This window comes from Aricia agestis, chromosome 12 (assembly GCF_905147365.1).
Source record: "Aricia agestis chromosome 12, ilAriAges1.1, whole genome shotgun sequence".
Classification (NCBI taxonomy): Eukaryota; Metazoa; Arthropoda; class Insecta; order Lepidoptera; family Lycaenidae; genus Aricia; species Aricia agestis.
Genome location: NC_056417.1, coordinates 13,114,337 through 13,132,250, shown reverse-complemented (window position 1 = coordinate 13,132,250; position 17,914 = coordinate 13,114,337). Strand labels below are relative to the sequence as shown.

At 39.8% G+C, this 17,914-nt stretch overlaps 1 protein-coding gene across 1 annotated transcript; it reads right to left on the bottom strand.

The window, feature by feature from the left end:
- LOC121732780 (WD repeat-containing protein 81) lies at positions 1-14,532 on the bottom strand. Its single transcript, XM_042122755.1, has 19 exons — positions 14,231-14,532; positions 13,269-14,151; positions 12,655-12,811; positions 11,746-11,905; positions 10,481-10,605; positions 9,794-9,972; positions 6,938-9,334; positions 6,421-6,596; positions 5,893-6,080; positions 4,258-4,333; positions 3,952-4,125; positions 3,576-3,736; positions 3,128-3,310; positions 2,507-2,708; positions 2,244-2,399; positions 1,604-1,738; positions 778-927; positions 564-670; positions 1-367 (listed from the first exon to the last, which is right to left on the bottom strand). Exons 1-19 carry the CDS (start codon positions 14,435-14,437, stop codon positions 136-138), a joined length of 6,048 nt encoding a protein of 2,015 aa, XP_041978689.1. The 5' UTR covers positions 14,438-14,532; the 3' UTR covers positions 1-135.
- Positions 14,533-17,914: the final 3,382 nt, after the last annotated feature.

Here is a 17,914-nt window from a genome sequence, read left to right as displayed (position 1 = left end):
AGCAATATATTTTTGTGTAAGTGAGACAACTAGCTGTAAATCAATATACGAAAGTTCATGCCCAGCCGCTATCTACAAAAAAATATTATTGGCTCAACAAAAAGTTCAAAACCAACTATAAAGGTAAGGTAACAATCAGCACAACAGACTTATAGTGCCGTTGTCGCTGCCTAGCAACAACAATCTGTTGAGCGGCAACACAGACATACAAGTCAATACTCCTTTGAAAGTATCAGAACGAAGTTTGGTACTTGAGAAGGAGGCCTCCTGGTCTAAGGAGGTGTGGACTCCGATACGATTGTTGGTCGTGCCCGATATCAACTCGTTGTAGTAGACGGACAGGCAGTGGACGGGTTCCGTTGTTCCCCTGAAAACATATTCAAATTATCATCATAAACATAACTGGTCGTTGTTAAGCATTATGAATACTGCCTTCTTCTAAATGATCAAAAGAACATGATTGCATTCATAACTCAAAACGTAACGTAACATAACATAACTTTCATTGTTATTTTCCACCTTGTTGGTAAAAGGTGGCCCAGTGCGAGTAGATTTTTACTCACTTTAAATGCGCGACTAACTCGCCATCATCGATGCGCCACAACGCCGTGGTTTGGTCCAGCCCCGAACTGAGAACTTTGTGCTCGTCCACCGCGACTAGACGGAGAACCTGAAAAAACAGTTCATCTTTGTTTAATATTTATAGTTTCTGATTGGTGTAAATATTTTGCGTGCGTGTGTGCGTACATATTAGCGTATACGCTTGCGTACACTCACCTCGCCGTCATGCGCCCGCCACAGCGTCAGCGGTAGACCAGTACGCATGTCTATAACGACTAGCTGTCCGCTGGACAACCCCGCGCATACCCATCCGCCGCCCGGACTCACGCACATACAGCGGATGAACGCGCTGCCGCCGTTTATAACCTACAAAGATAAACATATTTCTGTTAACACGAGATATTTCGGACTTGAATTCCTGTAGCGTCCATTTTAAAAGTATTTTATCCTATCCTATGTACTGATAACAATCGCTGAACAGGGACACATTTAGAAAGGCCTAGAGCTACTTGTTTTTTTCATTTGCATGCCATTTTTTACTATTTTCCATAGTTCAGGGTGTTGATGTGAGAGTAAAAGAGAGTTTTTTTTTTTAATTTCTCGTTCATAGTCATTAAACAATGACAATGAACGAGAAATTAAAAACTTAAAAACGTAAGTCAACTTCTTTTTCAAATGTTATTCCAGTTCGGTAAAAAATAACACACCACTATATTAAACGAACTGAGAACTGAAATGTGCGTCAGAGAAGAAAGCACAGGTTTTTCAGATATTTTTGTTTTGTTAAACTATTTTTCGTTTAAAACCGACATCTTCGATAGAAAAGAGTGATTAAAAAGAGTGATAGGTCCCATAGTATACCTTAAGTTCTGGCGAATTAACGGGCGCGCGCGGGTCAATCAGCCGCAGCGTGGCGTCGTTAGTTGCGGCGACGAGCGTGCACGCCGGCCCGAGCAACGCGCGCACTATACTCACAGCTGACTTCAGGTTGTCCAACTGTGGGATAGATAACTAGTCACAGGCCTCATAGTGTGTTACTAACCTTAAGTTCTGGTGCGTTAACGGGCGCGCGCGGGTCGATCAGCCGCAGCGTGGCGTCGTTAGTTGCGGCGACGAGCGTGCACGCCGGCCCGGGCAGCGCGCGCACTATACTCACAGCTGACTTCAGGTTGTCCAACTGTGGGGAAGGTATAATATTATAGAATTTATAGAACATCTCGGTACCTACAAATAATTTTCGCCGCTAATAAGGAATTTCCACAGGAATAAGACCAAGCAAGCCTTGTATATTTACTACCTGTGTAAATGTTATGGTTAAGCAAATTGGAAACTAAGGGCCTGTTTCACCACTTTCTGATAAAGTGCCTAATAGGCTATTCACAACTTTTTTGACAGATACTCCATACTTGGATCTGTCAAATTAATTGGTGGATAGCCTTATCAGGAAGTGGTGAAACAGGCCCTAAGTCACATAAAAGTTATATTTTAGTGGTAACTATCGAGAAAGACCACTTACATCGTATTCGCATCAGTCAATGTGTAGATAAAAGATAAACGGTCTTACAACAAAAACTAAACATCTGTTGAACAGTTGTTTTGAGACCATTTTGTACTGAATTTTTCCCTAATCAACTGTTCAACAGTGGTTTAAATCTTTTGTAGTAAGACTGAAAGAATCTTACCTGTGACACCACACTCTCCATGAACGGATCCCAGATGTGCACCACGGAGTCGGTTGAGACGGCAAGACGTAGAGACTCAATGAAAGACAAAGACAACACGCCTTTCTTGTGCCCCGTATATGTCCAGTTGCATTGCGTTACGGCGTTGCCATCTCCCTAAAAAAATTGAACATTTATATCATTTATTTGAGGGTGTCATGAAAAGCAAATATTTAAGCTTGACCATTATTTAACAACCAAATCGCGATTTTTTTAAGTCTCACCTGGTTCCTTAGCGACCACAGGCGCACCGTCTTGTCCTTGCCGCCGCTCATGAAGCTGTGCTCATTGTCCAGCGCGTGTATGGAGCGGACGGAGTGCGTGTGACCTATGAATGTCTGCAGGCGGATCTGCTTGAGGTTAAACCGCGAGTGTGCGCGCCCTATCTCGTGCTCCCAGTAGATCAGCCAGTCGCCGCGCAGATGCCTGTTCGAAGATTGACTTTAACTTTTTTTTTAATTTAACTTAAATGGTGGCAAACAATAATAATATTAAGATAATAAGGTAACTGTAAGGGTTTTAATAAAAAAATGTATGTCTGCCTGATTAGTGATTTTAGCAGGACTTCTACTAGTAAGTAGCTTATGTTATAACTTATACGAGATAACTTAGACTGCTTTTTATCATCATCACATTTTTAATTTATTCCATAATATTATTATAATATTTATAGTAAGGGAGGAACGACTTTATTCATTAGTGTCTCAATTTTTTAATCTTAAAAAAACGACCATGTCTAAGCCATTGGACACTATCCGACCGAGCTGCCAAACAAAATTACCTTGACCACAACTTTACAAGTAAAAAAAACTACCTGTCATTTTTCAAATATAAAAAAAAACTACCTGTCATTCTTAAAGCCGGTGTCCATTTTGTATGCGACGACGTCGAATCCGTCGACCTGCGCGGCGTCGTCGACGACGTCGATCCTGTTGCCGACGAGCGTGACGTTGCCGAAGCTGTTGGAGCCCGTGTGGTCGGAGAGATCCGGCCGTGGGGCTATGTCGATGCATTTGACGGGCTCGTCGCTGAAATTTTGTTTTTGTTTTAATATGATTTTTTGCCAGCGCCAAAGCAATATAATTGGGAAAGATATACTACAAAACTAATGTCTACTAATATCTTATAATATCCAAAATTTTGTCAATGTGAGATTGGTTAGGTTAGCCGCTAACCAAGGTCCTGTCTCTTGCCAATACAAAGTTGTTAAGGTAAGAGTGTACAATAATTTATTATTAATATTAAACTTTCTGACTTCTGGCGTAGTCGGTTAACATAAAGAAAACAACTAACAGTATATTATGTTTCTGCCTGTACTTGGCGCACAGTGCGCGGATGGTATCGCCGTTCTTCAGACACCGGTCAAGGCAGTCCACGCCTATAAACTTGGCAAACGTCGTGTACGCATGGTACGCTAAATCCTCGTCGAACACCATTAGTAGCTCTTCCTGTGCCTAGAACATGTGACCTTGGGTTAAATACTCTGTAGAAATTAAGTAATGTATAATGCTATGGGTCGTTTTCACTTTTGTATGACCTTTATATATAAAGAGAAAGTAAGTTTCTTAGACCAGCCGAAGCGGTGCTAATTCCTTTTATAAGTTGTTATTTTTGTTTTTTTTCTCTTGCGTCCGAACTGGGCAGTTTAACATGTACAGTTTTAGCTTACGGTGAGCGTGGCGGCTACGTGCGTGTCGGGCACGGCGGGCGGCGAGCACGCCAGCTCCGGTATGTCAGCCCGCACCGCGCGCCCGTCGCGCACCGCCCACTCCGCGGTGCTGCCGTCGCGGCATATCTCCAGAAAGCCTTCCATGTTTGAATCCGTTGGGTCGTCTTCGGATACCTGTTTTTTTTTAATTATGGTTAAGAAATATTGGATAATGCATTAAACGTAAAAAATGGATACACCATTAAGTGATTGACCTGCTTATTGATTTATGAATCCTTAAAATGTGAATTTATATTATGTATTTACCTTATCTAAGTTAGCCTCTTCTTGCTTTGGCCAGTTATCAGTCTTACCCGTCGCCTTATCGAACGCCAAGAAAAATCTGCAACAAATACGCTCATTTTGGGTAACTTTGAATTGCGATTTAACTTTGAACAATACAAAACAATGCATTATTGTATTGTTCAAAGTTAAATCGCAATTCAAAGTTACCCAAAATGACTGTACACTTATGATTAGTTATTTTTATGATTGATTTATGATTGATTATTATTTGATAGATTATTTCTGTCGTTTTCTATTTATGAATTACAGCTCCAACATAGCTAGCACAAGCACGTAGACAAACGAAAGAAACTAAATTTTGACAGTTTTACCGGAAAAACACTGGAGAAAAAGTTTCTTTCGTATCTCGATATCTTCCGCTTTTGAAAATCTATAAGTCAAGCATGACGAACCGCTTATGACATTTAGTTTCTTGATTCTTTTTTTATTTTTATTATGGCACTCAGGCGCGGTCGCAGCCTGAAATTTTGGGGGGGTTTTTTATCTGCGCCCTCGGACGTTTCTGGGTTCACAGCAGCTGTCTAAGGTCGGACGAAGTGGTGGCTAGGGGATAGCTAGATATTTCCTTTTATTATTTAGCAAGATTTTGAGATTTTTCAATTTAACCTTAGATTTTGGGGGTGGTCATATCCCCTGTGACCCCCCCCCCTTCGGACCGCGCCTGATGGCACTTGGCTATAAAACCATGGCTAGTGTCGAGTAAATGGCAGCAAATTTAAAAAAATCGATGTATAGCAACCCTGTCTATAGCCGGAATTATAGTTTTGATCTACAAACTACGAATAATAAAGTTACTTAGTTTTTATTTTTCGTATTTCGTAGATCAAAACTATAATTCCGGCTATAGACAGGGTTGCTGCACGTCGATTTTTTGAATTTGCCGCCATTTACTCGACACTGGCCATGGTTTTATAGCCGAGGTGCCATAATTAAAAAAAAAAGAACCAAGACACTAAATGTCAAAAAAAAATATTGCCGTTGCTTTGATGGTTGCTATGGAAAGAGTTTCTTGTCTTTGTCCACTGAAACTCAAGTCGATGGGTGGTGCCATGCTCGGGAATAAGATATGTAGACATGGGAAAGAAACTGCCATTACTTTCTTCCGAAGAATCGACTGGGAAACCCCGTGCTAGCTACGCAAGTTGCCGAAATTAACAGCAATTCTTTGCCCATTTTCTCTAAAATGTTGCCGAGTTACATATATTTTTACTCAACTATTTCATATTAAAGTGGTAAAAAGTAATTCCAACATTGTATAGACGACTTTCTCAATAGTACATTGTATTTTTTTCATACCGTTAAGACGTCAATACAATCCATAAACAGGTGATATTCTAAATCTTTTACAGCAAAAATCACAAAACTGTCGCGGGTTTGAGTTGGATTATTTAAAAATACTTACTTAAAAAAAAAATAGCTCCAACATTAGATTATAATTGAAATGATCTTACATGTTGTGCATTAAAACTTATTAGAAATACTGTATTTTAACTGTTAAATCACGTCTGTTAAATCAGCGAAATCGGCAAAATTTCGTGTACGGACTCTTAACCTTTTTTATGAACTTTTAACCTCATTTTATCATAAAATCCTAACCTCTGTAGAGCGCCAACACAGAGCAATTTCCTCGTCATCTCTGGGCCTATACGCAGCGCGAGTGCGTACATTGCGTCCAACAGTTTGCGTGCGAGCGCCGCGCGCGCCGCCGCCCCGCTCGGATACGCGCACCGACCCGTAGACGCTAGACGCAGTGCGGGCTGCAGGATCGACTTTAAAAACGTGTCCTAAAGAGAAACATTTTATTAAAAAAAAAAAAGTAAGAATTAGACGGACCAGTTAAATGGTTTGCAACAGTCTAACGAAATTAAACGTTAGATACGATAAAATACTTTCATTTTCATTTAGAATATTATGATCGTTTAATGTCATTTTATGATAGAAAATACTACAAACTCCCAGTTGCAGATTAGAAATGTTAAAGAGCATATCTTGATTCTTGACATTCATGACTTAAGTTTTACAACTATTATATCAAAGCGGGAGACGAGACAATCTTCAAATTAACAGTATATTGTTCCTCTTTTGGCTATTAAAAATTTAAGAAACACAGCTAGAACACTATACCTGCAGCTGCTCCATAACCTTCACATCTGACATGAAGGGCATGAGGTATTTGATGAGTTGCAGGTACGCGACGACCCCGCCCTCTAGCGGCGCGGACAGGCGGCGCCGGCACGACGCTATCAGCTCACCCATGTGCGGCAGGTATTGGAATATTATTAATTGCTCGCCGTACATCGCTGGAAGGGATTTTAGAGGGTTAATATAGGCAATGAAAATAATAGATCCGATGTTGGGATACTGAAGATCCGATACAAAAATGGGTCAATTTACGAATGTCTACGTTATAAAGTTTTTGATTTCTACCTTTAAAAGATTTCTATAAAACCTTGTATGTGAGAAAATACAAGCAAGATAATTTATTTATTATATAAAATATTTACATTAAATCAATAATGATGTATATTTGAAATACGTTGGAAAATAAGCTTAATAGACAATGGCAGTGGCAAAACTGTAACAAGTTCAAATATGAGGGGTGCCACGTTTTTATTTTACAATTTGAAACTAAAATACTCACCAACAATAGACGTGAGGCACCTTATAACCTTAATCGCATTCTTGTCGCCAACGATTCTGCTATTCACTATCGAGATCTCATCGAACTCATCTTTCACATCGCTATCGCATCGACACAAGTTCTCTTTACCAATATAACAAAGAGTCAGCATCTTAAGAAGATTCCTAGTTATATATCTACAGGTTAGTACTGGACCGAGTCTATGGGCCAGCCAAATCAAACTTTCTGAGCTCATATCTGATATCTTATTAGTATCCTGTTCCTCAAACTTATCAGTTTTTTCCAGATTGTTCTTCATTCTATCGTTGAAATTTAGGTTCTGTGGTTGTCTTTGATCGGTGCTGCTCGATTTTCCTCCATCGGCCGAAGAAGATTCGCCATCAGCGAAATGTATGTGACTCGTGAACATTGGTTTAGGAATATCCATTGTAGGAGACATTGCTTTCGACTCCAAATCGTGTCCATTCGTTGCGTTTTCTTTGCTCGGCAACGTTGTGAAGAATCTAGAATTCGATTGGGCAGCAAATTCTGCGGCCGGCGACGGGGTTTGTAGTGGCTCTTTTGGCGTCAACGAATCTATAGAGCCAGTGGGTGATCTGCTCCTACTACCGCGACTGGGCACTCTCTCCTTATCGGTTTCGAAATGGAATAAGTCTGTCTCACTCTTGCTATCCGAGTCCTTTTCTAGTAATACCTCATGCACTTCAGCTATAGTTACATCGTGGTTCGGTGTTACTATCTGTTCCGAACCGTACGAGGTATCCGGAGAAAAAATATCAGATGGAGCTGTTAAAGCATTTTTGACGTTATCGTCCGAATACCTCGGTTTCTTGTTGCACATGGTCCGATTGTTACATAGATGACCAGGGGTGCCGGTTTCCGAGGATATATCTTTGTAACCACCTACAGCTTCCACTAGATGCTGAATAAAGTTATCCAGGAAGCATCGAAGACCGAGACGAACCATTAGCTGCAAGAGGAATATATGGTGGTATAGCTTAACGAATTTCTGCTTGCTCGCCAACCCTGCTATAGCGTACACGTCAACATCGGTAACTTTGTGATCTGTTCTTTCGTAGACATAATCGTCGTCTTCGTACAAATTGAGTATATGCTTCAGAAGTTTGTCCTTCGTCTCGGCCGGACCTAAAGCCTTGCTTATTGTATCGAATAGGTGCCAAGCCGCTAGGACTGAGGTATCTTTATTTTTCAACAGCTGTATATAATGTTGGAGGAATATATCTAGGAAGTTGAACTGATTTTCGTTGGTAACTTGGTTGACTAGAATTCCCAGATGTGCTATGCAAGCCTGAATCTTTCCTTCGGCGATTCTTTGGACGAAATACAGCTTTGTTTTGTCGACGTTCTGATATTTCTCGCATTGCAACCCGTCGCATTCGTAGGTATACATTACGTATAGTTCGTTGCTGGTTAACTCAAACTCGTGGAGCGTACTCAATAAATTGTATAGTATATGAAAATTTTGAGGGAAAGGTATCAAATGCTGCATTAGCAACGGTTGTAGAAGCTGCGAAGGTGTAGGTGGGGTTAAACCTTTATCTGTCACTATGATATTCTCTTCTCTCTTCGGCTGCAACTCACTTCTATAATTTAAGGTGGGAGGTTCCACGTTTAAGATCAAAGACGCTACGTAACTTACACATTTGGGCAACGAATTGTAGTTATATTTTAGAACGGTGCGACAGTTGTTGTATCTTTCTTGAAAATTATTGTTGTTCAGTCTCAGCGGACGCATATGATGGTGTAGGAATATCTCAACGATCAAACAGCCTATGACGAGCATATCTTGCTTCCTGCTCTCCGATATAAACTGCTTGTACACACCGGCTGCTGTAGTATACCGCGTATTGAACATTCTATTCTTTCTCTCCTTCATAACCGTCTCAAGATTCGCATCGAATTTTTTCAGATACGCATGATCGTACGACGCTAAGAACATGTGGTTCGTGAAAGCCGTTTCATCCGATACACTTTTTGCTTTCGGCTCCTGTTCTACGGAACATAGATTTAAAGATACATTCTCCTTATGCTTGTCTTTATCTTCAGCTCTACTGAAGAAGCATTTTGTGCGGAAGTTATCTAGAGTTTCAAGAGATTGTATGGTAGCTGCCGGGTTGAATTCTTTGGGTAGGTATATAACGCCTTTTCCCATTTCCGATCTCTGTACTTTGTAGTGTCTGGAATGCGAGGATGCTCTGCCTTCACTAATACTGGCGTCGTCTTCTTGGCTTTTACAGAGCGAGCGGGCTCTTGAACTACTTTTGTGTCTACGGACGCGATGCGTAGGAACCGTTAGTCGTGAGATGTGCTGCGGAAGACTGGTGGACTCTTCATCTTCGTCTGACAGCTCATCCGAACTGTCACGAACGGATTTTTCTAGAAAAGAAGAAAAATCGTCAGTATACATACATTAAAAAACTAAAACAGATACTGTTATGAGATAAATTTAACACCAAAAAGCTATATTTAGAAGTCCTTGGTTAATTTTCTTGAAAAATGATTTGGCATCCTTAAACAAATGATAATAATATTTATTGTACCTACAAAGAGTATGCCTCATATTACATCCGTAATTATGTGCAATAGGAAATCTTATTTAAAAAAACAACTGAGATTTATCACTAATTATTATTTGTAAGCACTATAATGAAGGCATGAGTAATGTACCATCGAGGAAGTTGATTCCTATGCAATTGAGAGACCAACGTTATTTGGTCGAATATGTCAATTCAATGTTAATTGTGATCTGTCAGCTGGGTTTGACGTAACGCAACCAAACTACTTAGGTCCCCGATTTGCATAGGAATCAACTTCTCTGATAGTACTTATACTAACTGGTCTCGCGCGGGGCGGTCCATCTCAGCCGAGGCGGGGCGGGGGGCGGGGCGCGCGGGCGGCGCGGCGGGTGCGGCGCACTCAGTAGCTGCACGCTCGCGCCGCGACGCACGCGCGTGTGCCCGTCCACTAACGACAGGCACACGTTTTTCGCCTTTATTGCCGCTGTGCCTGATAGTCTGTAACATCAAAATCGCTTGTACTCTTAGTACCTGTTTCACCACTTTCTGATAAAGTGCCTAATAGACTATTCACAACTTTTTTGACAGATTCTCCATACTTGATCTGTCAAGTTAATTGATGGATAGCCTTATCATGAAGTAGTGAAACAGACCCTTAGCTATATTAATTTTGTAACGTGGATGATAAAATAAAAATCAGTAAGTCAAAGCCCCAATCTAGAGTGATTTAATTAACTACAACGCTCACGCGCGCAGTTTTATAATTCATTATTCATTTATTGCCAGAATGAAGTACAGGTTGGTCTTAATTCTATATATTATACAATTGAATCTTTCATTCTACCATATTAAAATGGTGTGCAATACAAAATTAAGTCCTTATTAATAATATCTATCAATATGAAATTAACAACCAATGCATTCTTTAAATAACATGTAACAACATAATTGTATCTTATAATCATGTATGTAACTAACACTAATTTAAAAATATTTCAAAACTTACTTGTAACCGAAGGCGATATCGATCCAGTGATGTAAGTTTTCCGACACGTGTGTGCTCTCTAACGCCTCCCTGTGCTTAGTTATAAAGTCCTCGGCGCACGTCGCCCATGATGGGAGTCCTAGATCCTTGAATTAGCAACGTGACCATAAAAAAAACCTTATAGAACACTGTGGTTAAGCACGTACAGCTTGGCCAGAATGAGTAAAAAAAATACCCCACTCCCACACCGGTTTCGGTGACAGTGGCCGGTTTTATTGAAACCAGGCCAGCTACGCAGGAGTAATTTTATAGTGCCCAAGTGTGTGCGCAGTACACAAGAGCACTCTATATTCCTTTACTCTCATAAGCCAGTGAGACGGAAGACGACTGGCGAGAGATCAGGCACAGGACCGACTTTTTACATGCCCATTCGACGCATGGATCATTGCATTGTCCTAACCAAACTTGGAAATAACATGTTTCCAACGCGGGAATCGAACCCACGACCTCCGACTCAAGAGCCGCGCTCTATATCACTAGACCACGGAGGAGTAAAAAAAGAGTGTGCAACTGGTAGTATATCTTCGTAGCTCTTGACATTTTTGATGTAAAATGCTAGTTAGAGCAACAATTTTGTATGGAAAAATTTTGTTCCAATTTAATTTTTAGTCTTTTTTTGCCAGGCTGTACTTTCATAGACCTATTACTGTGTGTCACCAATAGGAGAGAGATAGCAATAGTTTCATAAGTGACTGTAGATTTTTTAGGAATTGCATACAGGGCCCGAGGGGGGGCGAGCTGGCCATTTGCCCAGAGCGGCAAAAATGAGGGGCGGCGAAATTGACTTATTCCTATCTTCCAACCTGGCTAGGTAGTTAGGGTCCACCACTTAAGGTTGAGAATTTTTACCAGCTAACCTACCTTAAGTTTGGTAGTGGAAATATTTGAGTAATTTTACTTAAATATTCCTCCCATTTTCCCCCAACAAATATGTTTCCTGCACTTATAGGTAAAGGGCGGCGAAAATGATCTTTGCCCGGAGCGGCTAAATGGCTAGATCGGGCCATGATTGCATACTATCAGAGATTAACAGGCAGATGAACCTACGAAATATTAAAGCTATGTTAAACCCAGCCAATTGAACACGATTCATGACCGACATTGACTGATATAACCCGACCAAATAACATAGGTTGGGTATGTGCCTTATATGAACGATTTTTTCTGACAGTGTATATTATAATCTTCTCTGAAGTCTTTTTAGACTTAAATATGGAATAACTTACAGGCAAATCCTCGTGGATGCTCTTAAACACAGTAGGGTCTGTGTAAAACTCCGGTATACACTCGTCCGGCGTCCACTCCTGCATGCGTTGTATCGACGCCGGGTACTCTGCCGGCACCCACTTGTTACGGACATATTTACAGAGGATATCCTTTGATGTTCTGTAACATAAATACAACGATTTAAAGTATCAATCAATCTCCAAAATGTTTGATTAAAATTTTATATTGTACCATTGAAGACAGTTAACGGACCTACATCATTTTGGTCGCGTTATGTCAATTCAATAATAATAGTAGTGATCTGACGCTGGGTTTGACGTAACGCGATCAACTGAGAGCCAATCTACACGGCGCGTTGCGGCAGAGTTGCGACGACGCAGCGCTGCCGTTGCGTGTTTTTACATACAAATAACCAAGGTGTACACACGGCGCGCTGCGTCGTAACAGCAGCGCGCAACGCACACATGACGGACAGCAGCCCCCGAGACGAAGCAGGAGGGGGTGTGAGCGCCCATGTGGCCGGCTATGCGTCAAACGGCAGCGCTGCGTCGACGCAACGCTGACGCAACGTGCGTGAACTGCTTCTTACGTAGGTCCGCCATCTGCCTATGAATCAACTTCTCTGATTCATTTACAGTACTCCTGTATATTAATGTAGACTCGACGTTCGATAAGGAGACTTATGACGTACTGATTTGAAATTCGTACATTGACTCCATTTGTGTTCCTTTTGCGCGCACATTAATATATTGATATTGCATTTACAACGGTTTACTTATAGTGATGCATAACAAAATCAGTGTGTAGTATGCAGGTATGAACAAAATGTTTTAGATTTAAAATTCATTTTATGAATCTGTCTAACTAGATAATATTATCTTACACATTACCAAAAAACAAGATCATACCTGCGAGCCAAATAAACATAGCATGTGATGTCAGTAAGCGCATCAGTGACATGATGGGGAATGTGGCCGGAGCAGTTGGTGTCATATGTCATGTCCAGCTGCCTGTCGCCCTTGTTCAGTCTGTATTTTGACTTTGACAGGTCTCGCCAGTTTCTGCCTGGAATTGATTTATTGTATTTATTTTAATATTTTTTGTACCTACAATTTGCGTCGCCATTTGCATGTTATATACTTAATTCAATATTCCAAATGAACAGTCTGTTTTTTTAATATTATACTAGAAAAGTAGCCTAGTAATTTAGAAATTAAAGAGTAATCTACATCTCACAAACATAATATTCTAAAGGGCCAATTTTAATACATTGTTAGAGCAAGAAATATGAAAAAGAAACTTATATTCATTAACAGTGGTGTAACTGTGCAACACCAACTATAACATCCGTGGCCCAAGGCAAATTGATGGGGCCCTATCAGTAAAAATCGGCACGTTAAAAATAAAACAATGTAAAAAAAACTGGGCCTTTAACTTTTGGGTTGGGGGCTTGTGGCATTTTACCAGCCCTGCCACCCTATAGTTACGCCACTGTTCATTTATGTGGCAAAATGTAACTTACCACATCTAGAAGTGAAATCTGTCACCCAGGGAACCATGAAATGTGCCTGGGGATCATTGGGTGACCGTCCTGCCAGAATGTTCAAGTGTAAGAGATAGTCTAGATTAGATATCCTTCCTCTAACCCACAACAAACACAGCTTCTCCAGCTGCACAGCATCATTTCTCCACCTCCATTCTTCTGCTTTTTTTGGCTCATCATTGCTAGAGGATGCCAAAGTTTTGACTCTGCTCTGTTCACAGATTAAAGAGGGATCAAGACACTTTAAGTTGTTTGTTATTGGTGGTATTATTTGCAACCACAGATCTTCATTTAGATAAATATCCTGCAGAGTCAAAGTGCCTATGCTCAATCCTCTATCACATAAGGCTTTTGAGAAGTTTAAAAGTTGATAGATTATAAGTAAGCCTCTAGCATATGTCTTGTCTATTAAAGTAGGACTGAAATTAAGGCAATCCAATAAATTGTTCTCATAGTGACCCCTATATACAATATAGAAATTATTGTCTGTCTCCACAGCAAAAATAGCTGCCAGTAAATTGACATGAGTTTCATATGACTTTAATACATGTTTATTAGCTATATCTTTGTACTCATTATACTTAGTTGCACCGTCTTTCACTCTCACAATGTTGCAGCCGTACAGCCTCACAATAATCTCGGACAGTAGTTGGTCATGCTCTATTAGATTAACTATTGTCGTTTCTTTTGGGCATTCATTGTTTTGACAGTATTTTTTATATGATTCCTTCCATAGATTCCTTTGGTTGTTCTGTGATACATACTGTAGGAGTTGGGAGAAGGTCAGGGGTAGTTCTGAACTGGTTTCATTGAATTTATACCGCGGGAGTGGCAAAACTTTTGAGATTTTTTTATCTATTACCTGTAAAAGTTTGACATAAAAATTATCATGGTAAAATATATCCAAATGATGTATAGTGTGGTAAAGCACAAATAAATACCTTAATAAACAATTTCTTTTGTGGATATGATACACTTTCACCAGTTGGGGCTGAGTTATCCAAATTATATAAGGAATCGTCCGCTTCCAAGTTCTTTAGCCAATTTCTTATCCAATTGTAGTGGACAACAATAGAAAATGTGTTAGGTAAAGGTGTGACAAAAATATTTTTAGGGCTTATATTTAAATCCTTAGCTATTTTGTCCATTTCTATCGAAAACTTATTTCTTTGTTTTGTTTTCAGGCCATAGCAGCTTTGAGTTTTGACATTGACGTATAGGTTTTGACAGCAGGCAGACGGCAGTGAAAGTGTTGCTGTAGGAGAAATATTTATTCAGTGTTATAAGTTTAGAAAAACTAAAAAGATACTTTTTTTCGCATTTTTTTAATATCTTGACCGACTTCCAAAAGGGAGGAGGTAATACGTTCGGTTGTATGTATCTTTTTTTCGTAACATTTAAATAAATTAAAAATGTAGCTATCCACATAAAATAATGTTAGCTTGTAACTATATATTTATTCCTCTATGCTTACAAGCATTGTGATAGAACTTCATTTCATGGAAGTTCGTTTAATCACTAATTATACTCATGCTTTGTCCTCGAGATTAGCATTAAGTATACATGTAGATGTTGAGAGACAAAAATATCAACTATTTGTAATCAGAATGTTAGGTATATTTCAATATTATGTAGTTAACATAACAAAGAGTACTTATTTAAATGTTACATAGTACAATAATTATATTGTTATGACAATCAAGAATTGTTTATAATACTTCCCGCAGAGAAAACATTATTTACCATATCCTGAATAACAATTATGTTATAAAATCTACCAAAGGTTTGGGAGCTGCCACTCCAACCTGCGGTTTTTAGCTCTAGAAGTTGCAGCGTGTCTAGCGTTGTGGGCAGTAAATACTGATACATCGATTCCACAATTTGCCACATGTTAGTTTTATCCATCCTTAGCGTTTATGATGAGATAGGTTTATGGGGCTTTTTTATACCGATAAATAGATTATTATTGCTACGTAATGATTGTGTTTTGCAAAGGTAGCAGCGTAATGTAACAACTGGACAAATTTTAGGACGTCTGTGGAAGACGGGAAGAACTAAATTTGGTTGTGGAGCACCTGGGCGTCAGGTTTCTAGCAAGTAGGTATGCCTCTTCTTACGAATGACGCCTCGATAACAGCCCGGTAACCAGGGTAACCTTCCGGTGAACATCTCGATTGCTGGAATGAGAGTTAATCTAAGTTTTAGATGGTCGAAAGATCAGGGGCTCCGTTAAGAATAGGCTTTTAATTAAAGGGTACCACGGCTGCTTGGGCCAGAGGGGCACAACCATTATACCATGAGCTCTATCATCAATAATTTTTCTTAATGATTTTAAAATAATACCAAAAGGGGGGAAGCTATAAAAATAAAAGTTAAACCATGACAACGTAAATGCATCAATGGCATACGGGTCCCGGTGCCAAGATATATATTTTTGCACTTTTTATTTATCCTACTAGCGAACAAGTCAATTTCGGGAAAAACAAAATGATCAACAATTTTTTGAAAAGCGTAATCAGCTAATTCCCACTCAATATCGGGGTGAACAAGCCGTGATTCTGTGTCCGCAACGAAATTATCAATGGAGCCTATGTATGACGAAAAAACTATTGAATTACGTTTTCACATCATTGCCATAGTTGTCGAGTGACGTTAGTCAGGTGTTTAAACTGCACACCGCCCATGCGGTTGATGTAAGATACTGTTGTTACTTGTTATCTATTCTCAAAATAATGTGACAGTCTCGATAACTTTTGCAAGCACCTTGAGACCGAAAAAAGCGGCAAAATTTACAAGATAATTGACTAGCGCGTTCACCACCACAGGCGGCCCCCCATCCCGTTGTTAAGGCATCGCTGTAAATCTCTTAGTAAAATTTGTTTTGCACGATTTCATTAGCGGGGTTATCGATTATATCTTAAACCACCATTGAAGGTGGTAATAGTGATAACGGTAAGTTTATGCGCTTATCGTAACTTTGTCATCCTCTTTTAAATTAAAATATTTACACCGTTCCAGTTCCTTCGTATATAACCAGTACTTAACGGCGGGACAGGTGGAGGTGAGTACCCCTATTAGACGTGCGAATTCCCGGAGTTTACACTGTTTTATTATCAAAAACTTATCAATTTCAGTTTTGATTTTTAAACATTTTTCTTGGGGTAAAGTGACTTGTAATTTTTCGGAGTCTATATGACGAAACCCAGGAATTTGCACGTAGTAGAAGGTGTAAGTTTACTCTTTTCCCAATTAATAATAAATCCTAAGGCTTCTAATAATCTAGTGGTGTCTGTAATGTTTTGAAAAACAAGATTCTTTGGTATCTCCAATTAAAAAAAGTGTCATCTAAATAAATTGTGGATAAATGTCCACGTGATCGCAGCAGGCTAATCACGGGCTTCATTATTTTTGTGAATACAAAAGGTGCAGTATTGAGGCCAAAAGGTATTCATATAGTTTTGCGTTAAAATTATAAACCGGAGATAATATTTTTTATAATCATTGTGTATGCGTGTTAAAAATATGCATCTTTTAAAATTTAAATTAATCGTAATCATATACCTAGCAACGATTAGAAATAAGTTTAAGTTTCTCAAATCTTCCAGTTTGAAGTGGGTAGTGTGAATAAATTTATTAAGGGCCTTAAGATTTAAAATAAATCTTGATTTTCCGTTAGGCTTAGGCACTAAAAAGGTAGAAGATATAAATTGACCTTGACATGGCTTACATTCCAAAATAGCACCTATGGTTAATAAGTAGTTCTTCTCTTGGAGTATGAGATTGAGTTACTTGGAATGAGAAGGGTATTTGAGAACCTTGGATCCATGATAAAAAAAGTGGAATCATTAGTGATAAGAGACCACTGGTCAATAAAGTTTGACAGCCTGCGGGCATATCTTAGGCCGACGCTCAAGGCCGGGCGGTCCTTGGGTGTAAAAGGCTCCTTCCGGTGGATCCCCTTCGGCCTTTGACTCAAGGGAGGAACACGCCAGTTTAAGTTCGTTTGTTTAACAGGCGGGGGCTTCATTTCAGCTGCAGACCTTGATAGCGCTTTCGCGGCTTTCAAGGTTTCTGCTAGTTTTTCTCCAAATAGAAGCTTGTCTATCTTGGTCGCCTGTAGCTGATCCTTCAGGTCTTCCTTGAGGCCATTAAGGACGAAGCTTCTACGTATTAAGGAGTCTGTAGCTTGGATATCACACATAAGCTTAGTTGCATCCATTAACAATTGTATAATTGTAGTATTTTTTGGTTCCGATGCAATGAGGAGAGAAATAGCTTATCCGCTACGCATGACACTGCAGAGGCGCGTTGCTTCTGTCTGAGCTCAATGCCTTTGTCGCTTTTTAAGACAGCATCTGTAATAGCAAATACCTACTGCTTCCGGATTCAAGGCGAGTGCATCTATCAATACACAATTGGCCGGCGGCAAGTACTTATCGAGAAGTTCTTTGCGAGCTTCTTTAGTTAAACGTGGCCGCGTGTTGTAGCCTGACCGCGAGGTCAATTTGGATGTCTTTGCCATATGTTTTTAGCTGTGAGGGATCCTCTCCCAATATTTTTAATAACTCGTCATCGAGTTCTGGATGCTGTTCTTCAAGGCCACGGGTCTGGTCGACTGCAGGTGG

Coding starts and splice junctions, on each gene's coding strand:
- LOC121732780 (XM_042122755.1), bottom strand. CDS start 14,437: ATGGACAAAATAGCTAAGGATTTAAATATAAGCCCTAAAAATATTTTT. Junction 6,597..6,937: donor GTGCCTCACGTCTATTGTTG/GTGAGTATTTTA, acceptor AATCCCTTCCAG/CGATGTACGGCGAGCAATTA. Junction 368..563: donor GAGTTAGTCGCGCATTTAAA/GTGAGTAAAAAT, acceptor ATATGTTTTCAG/GGGAACAACGGAACCCGTCC.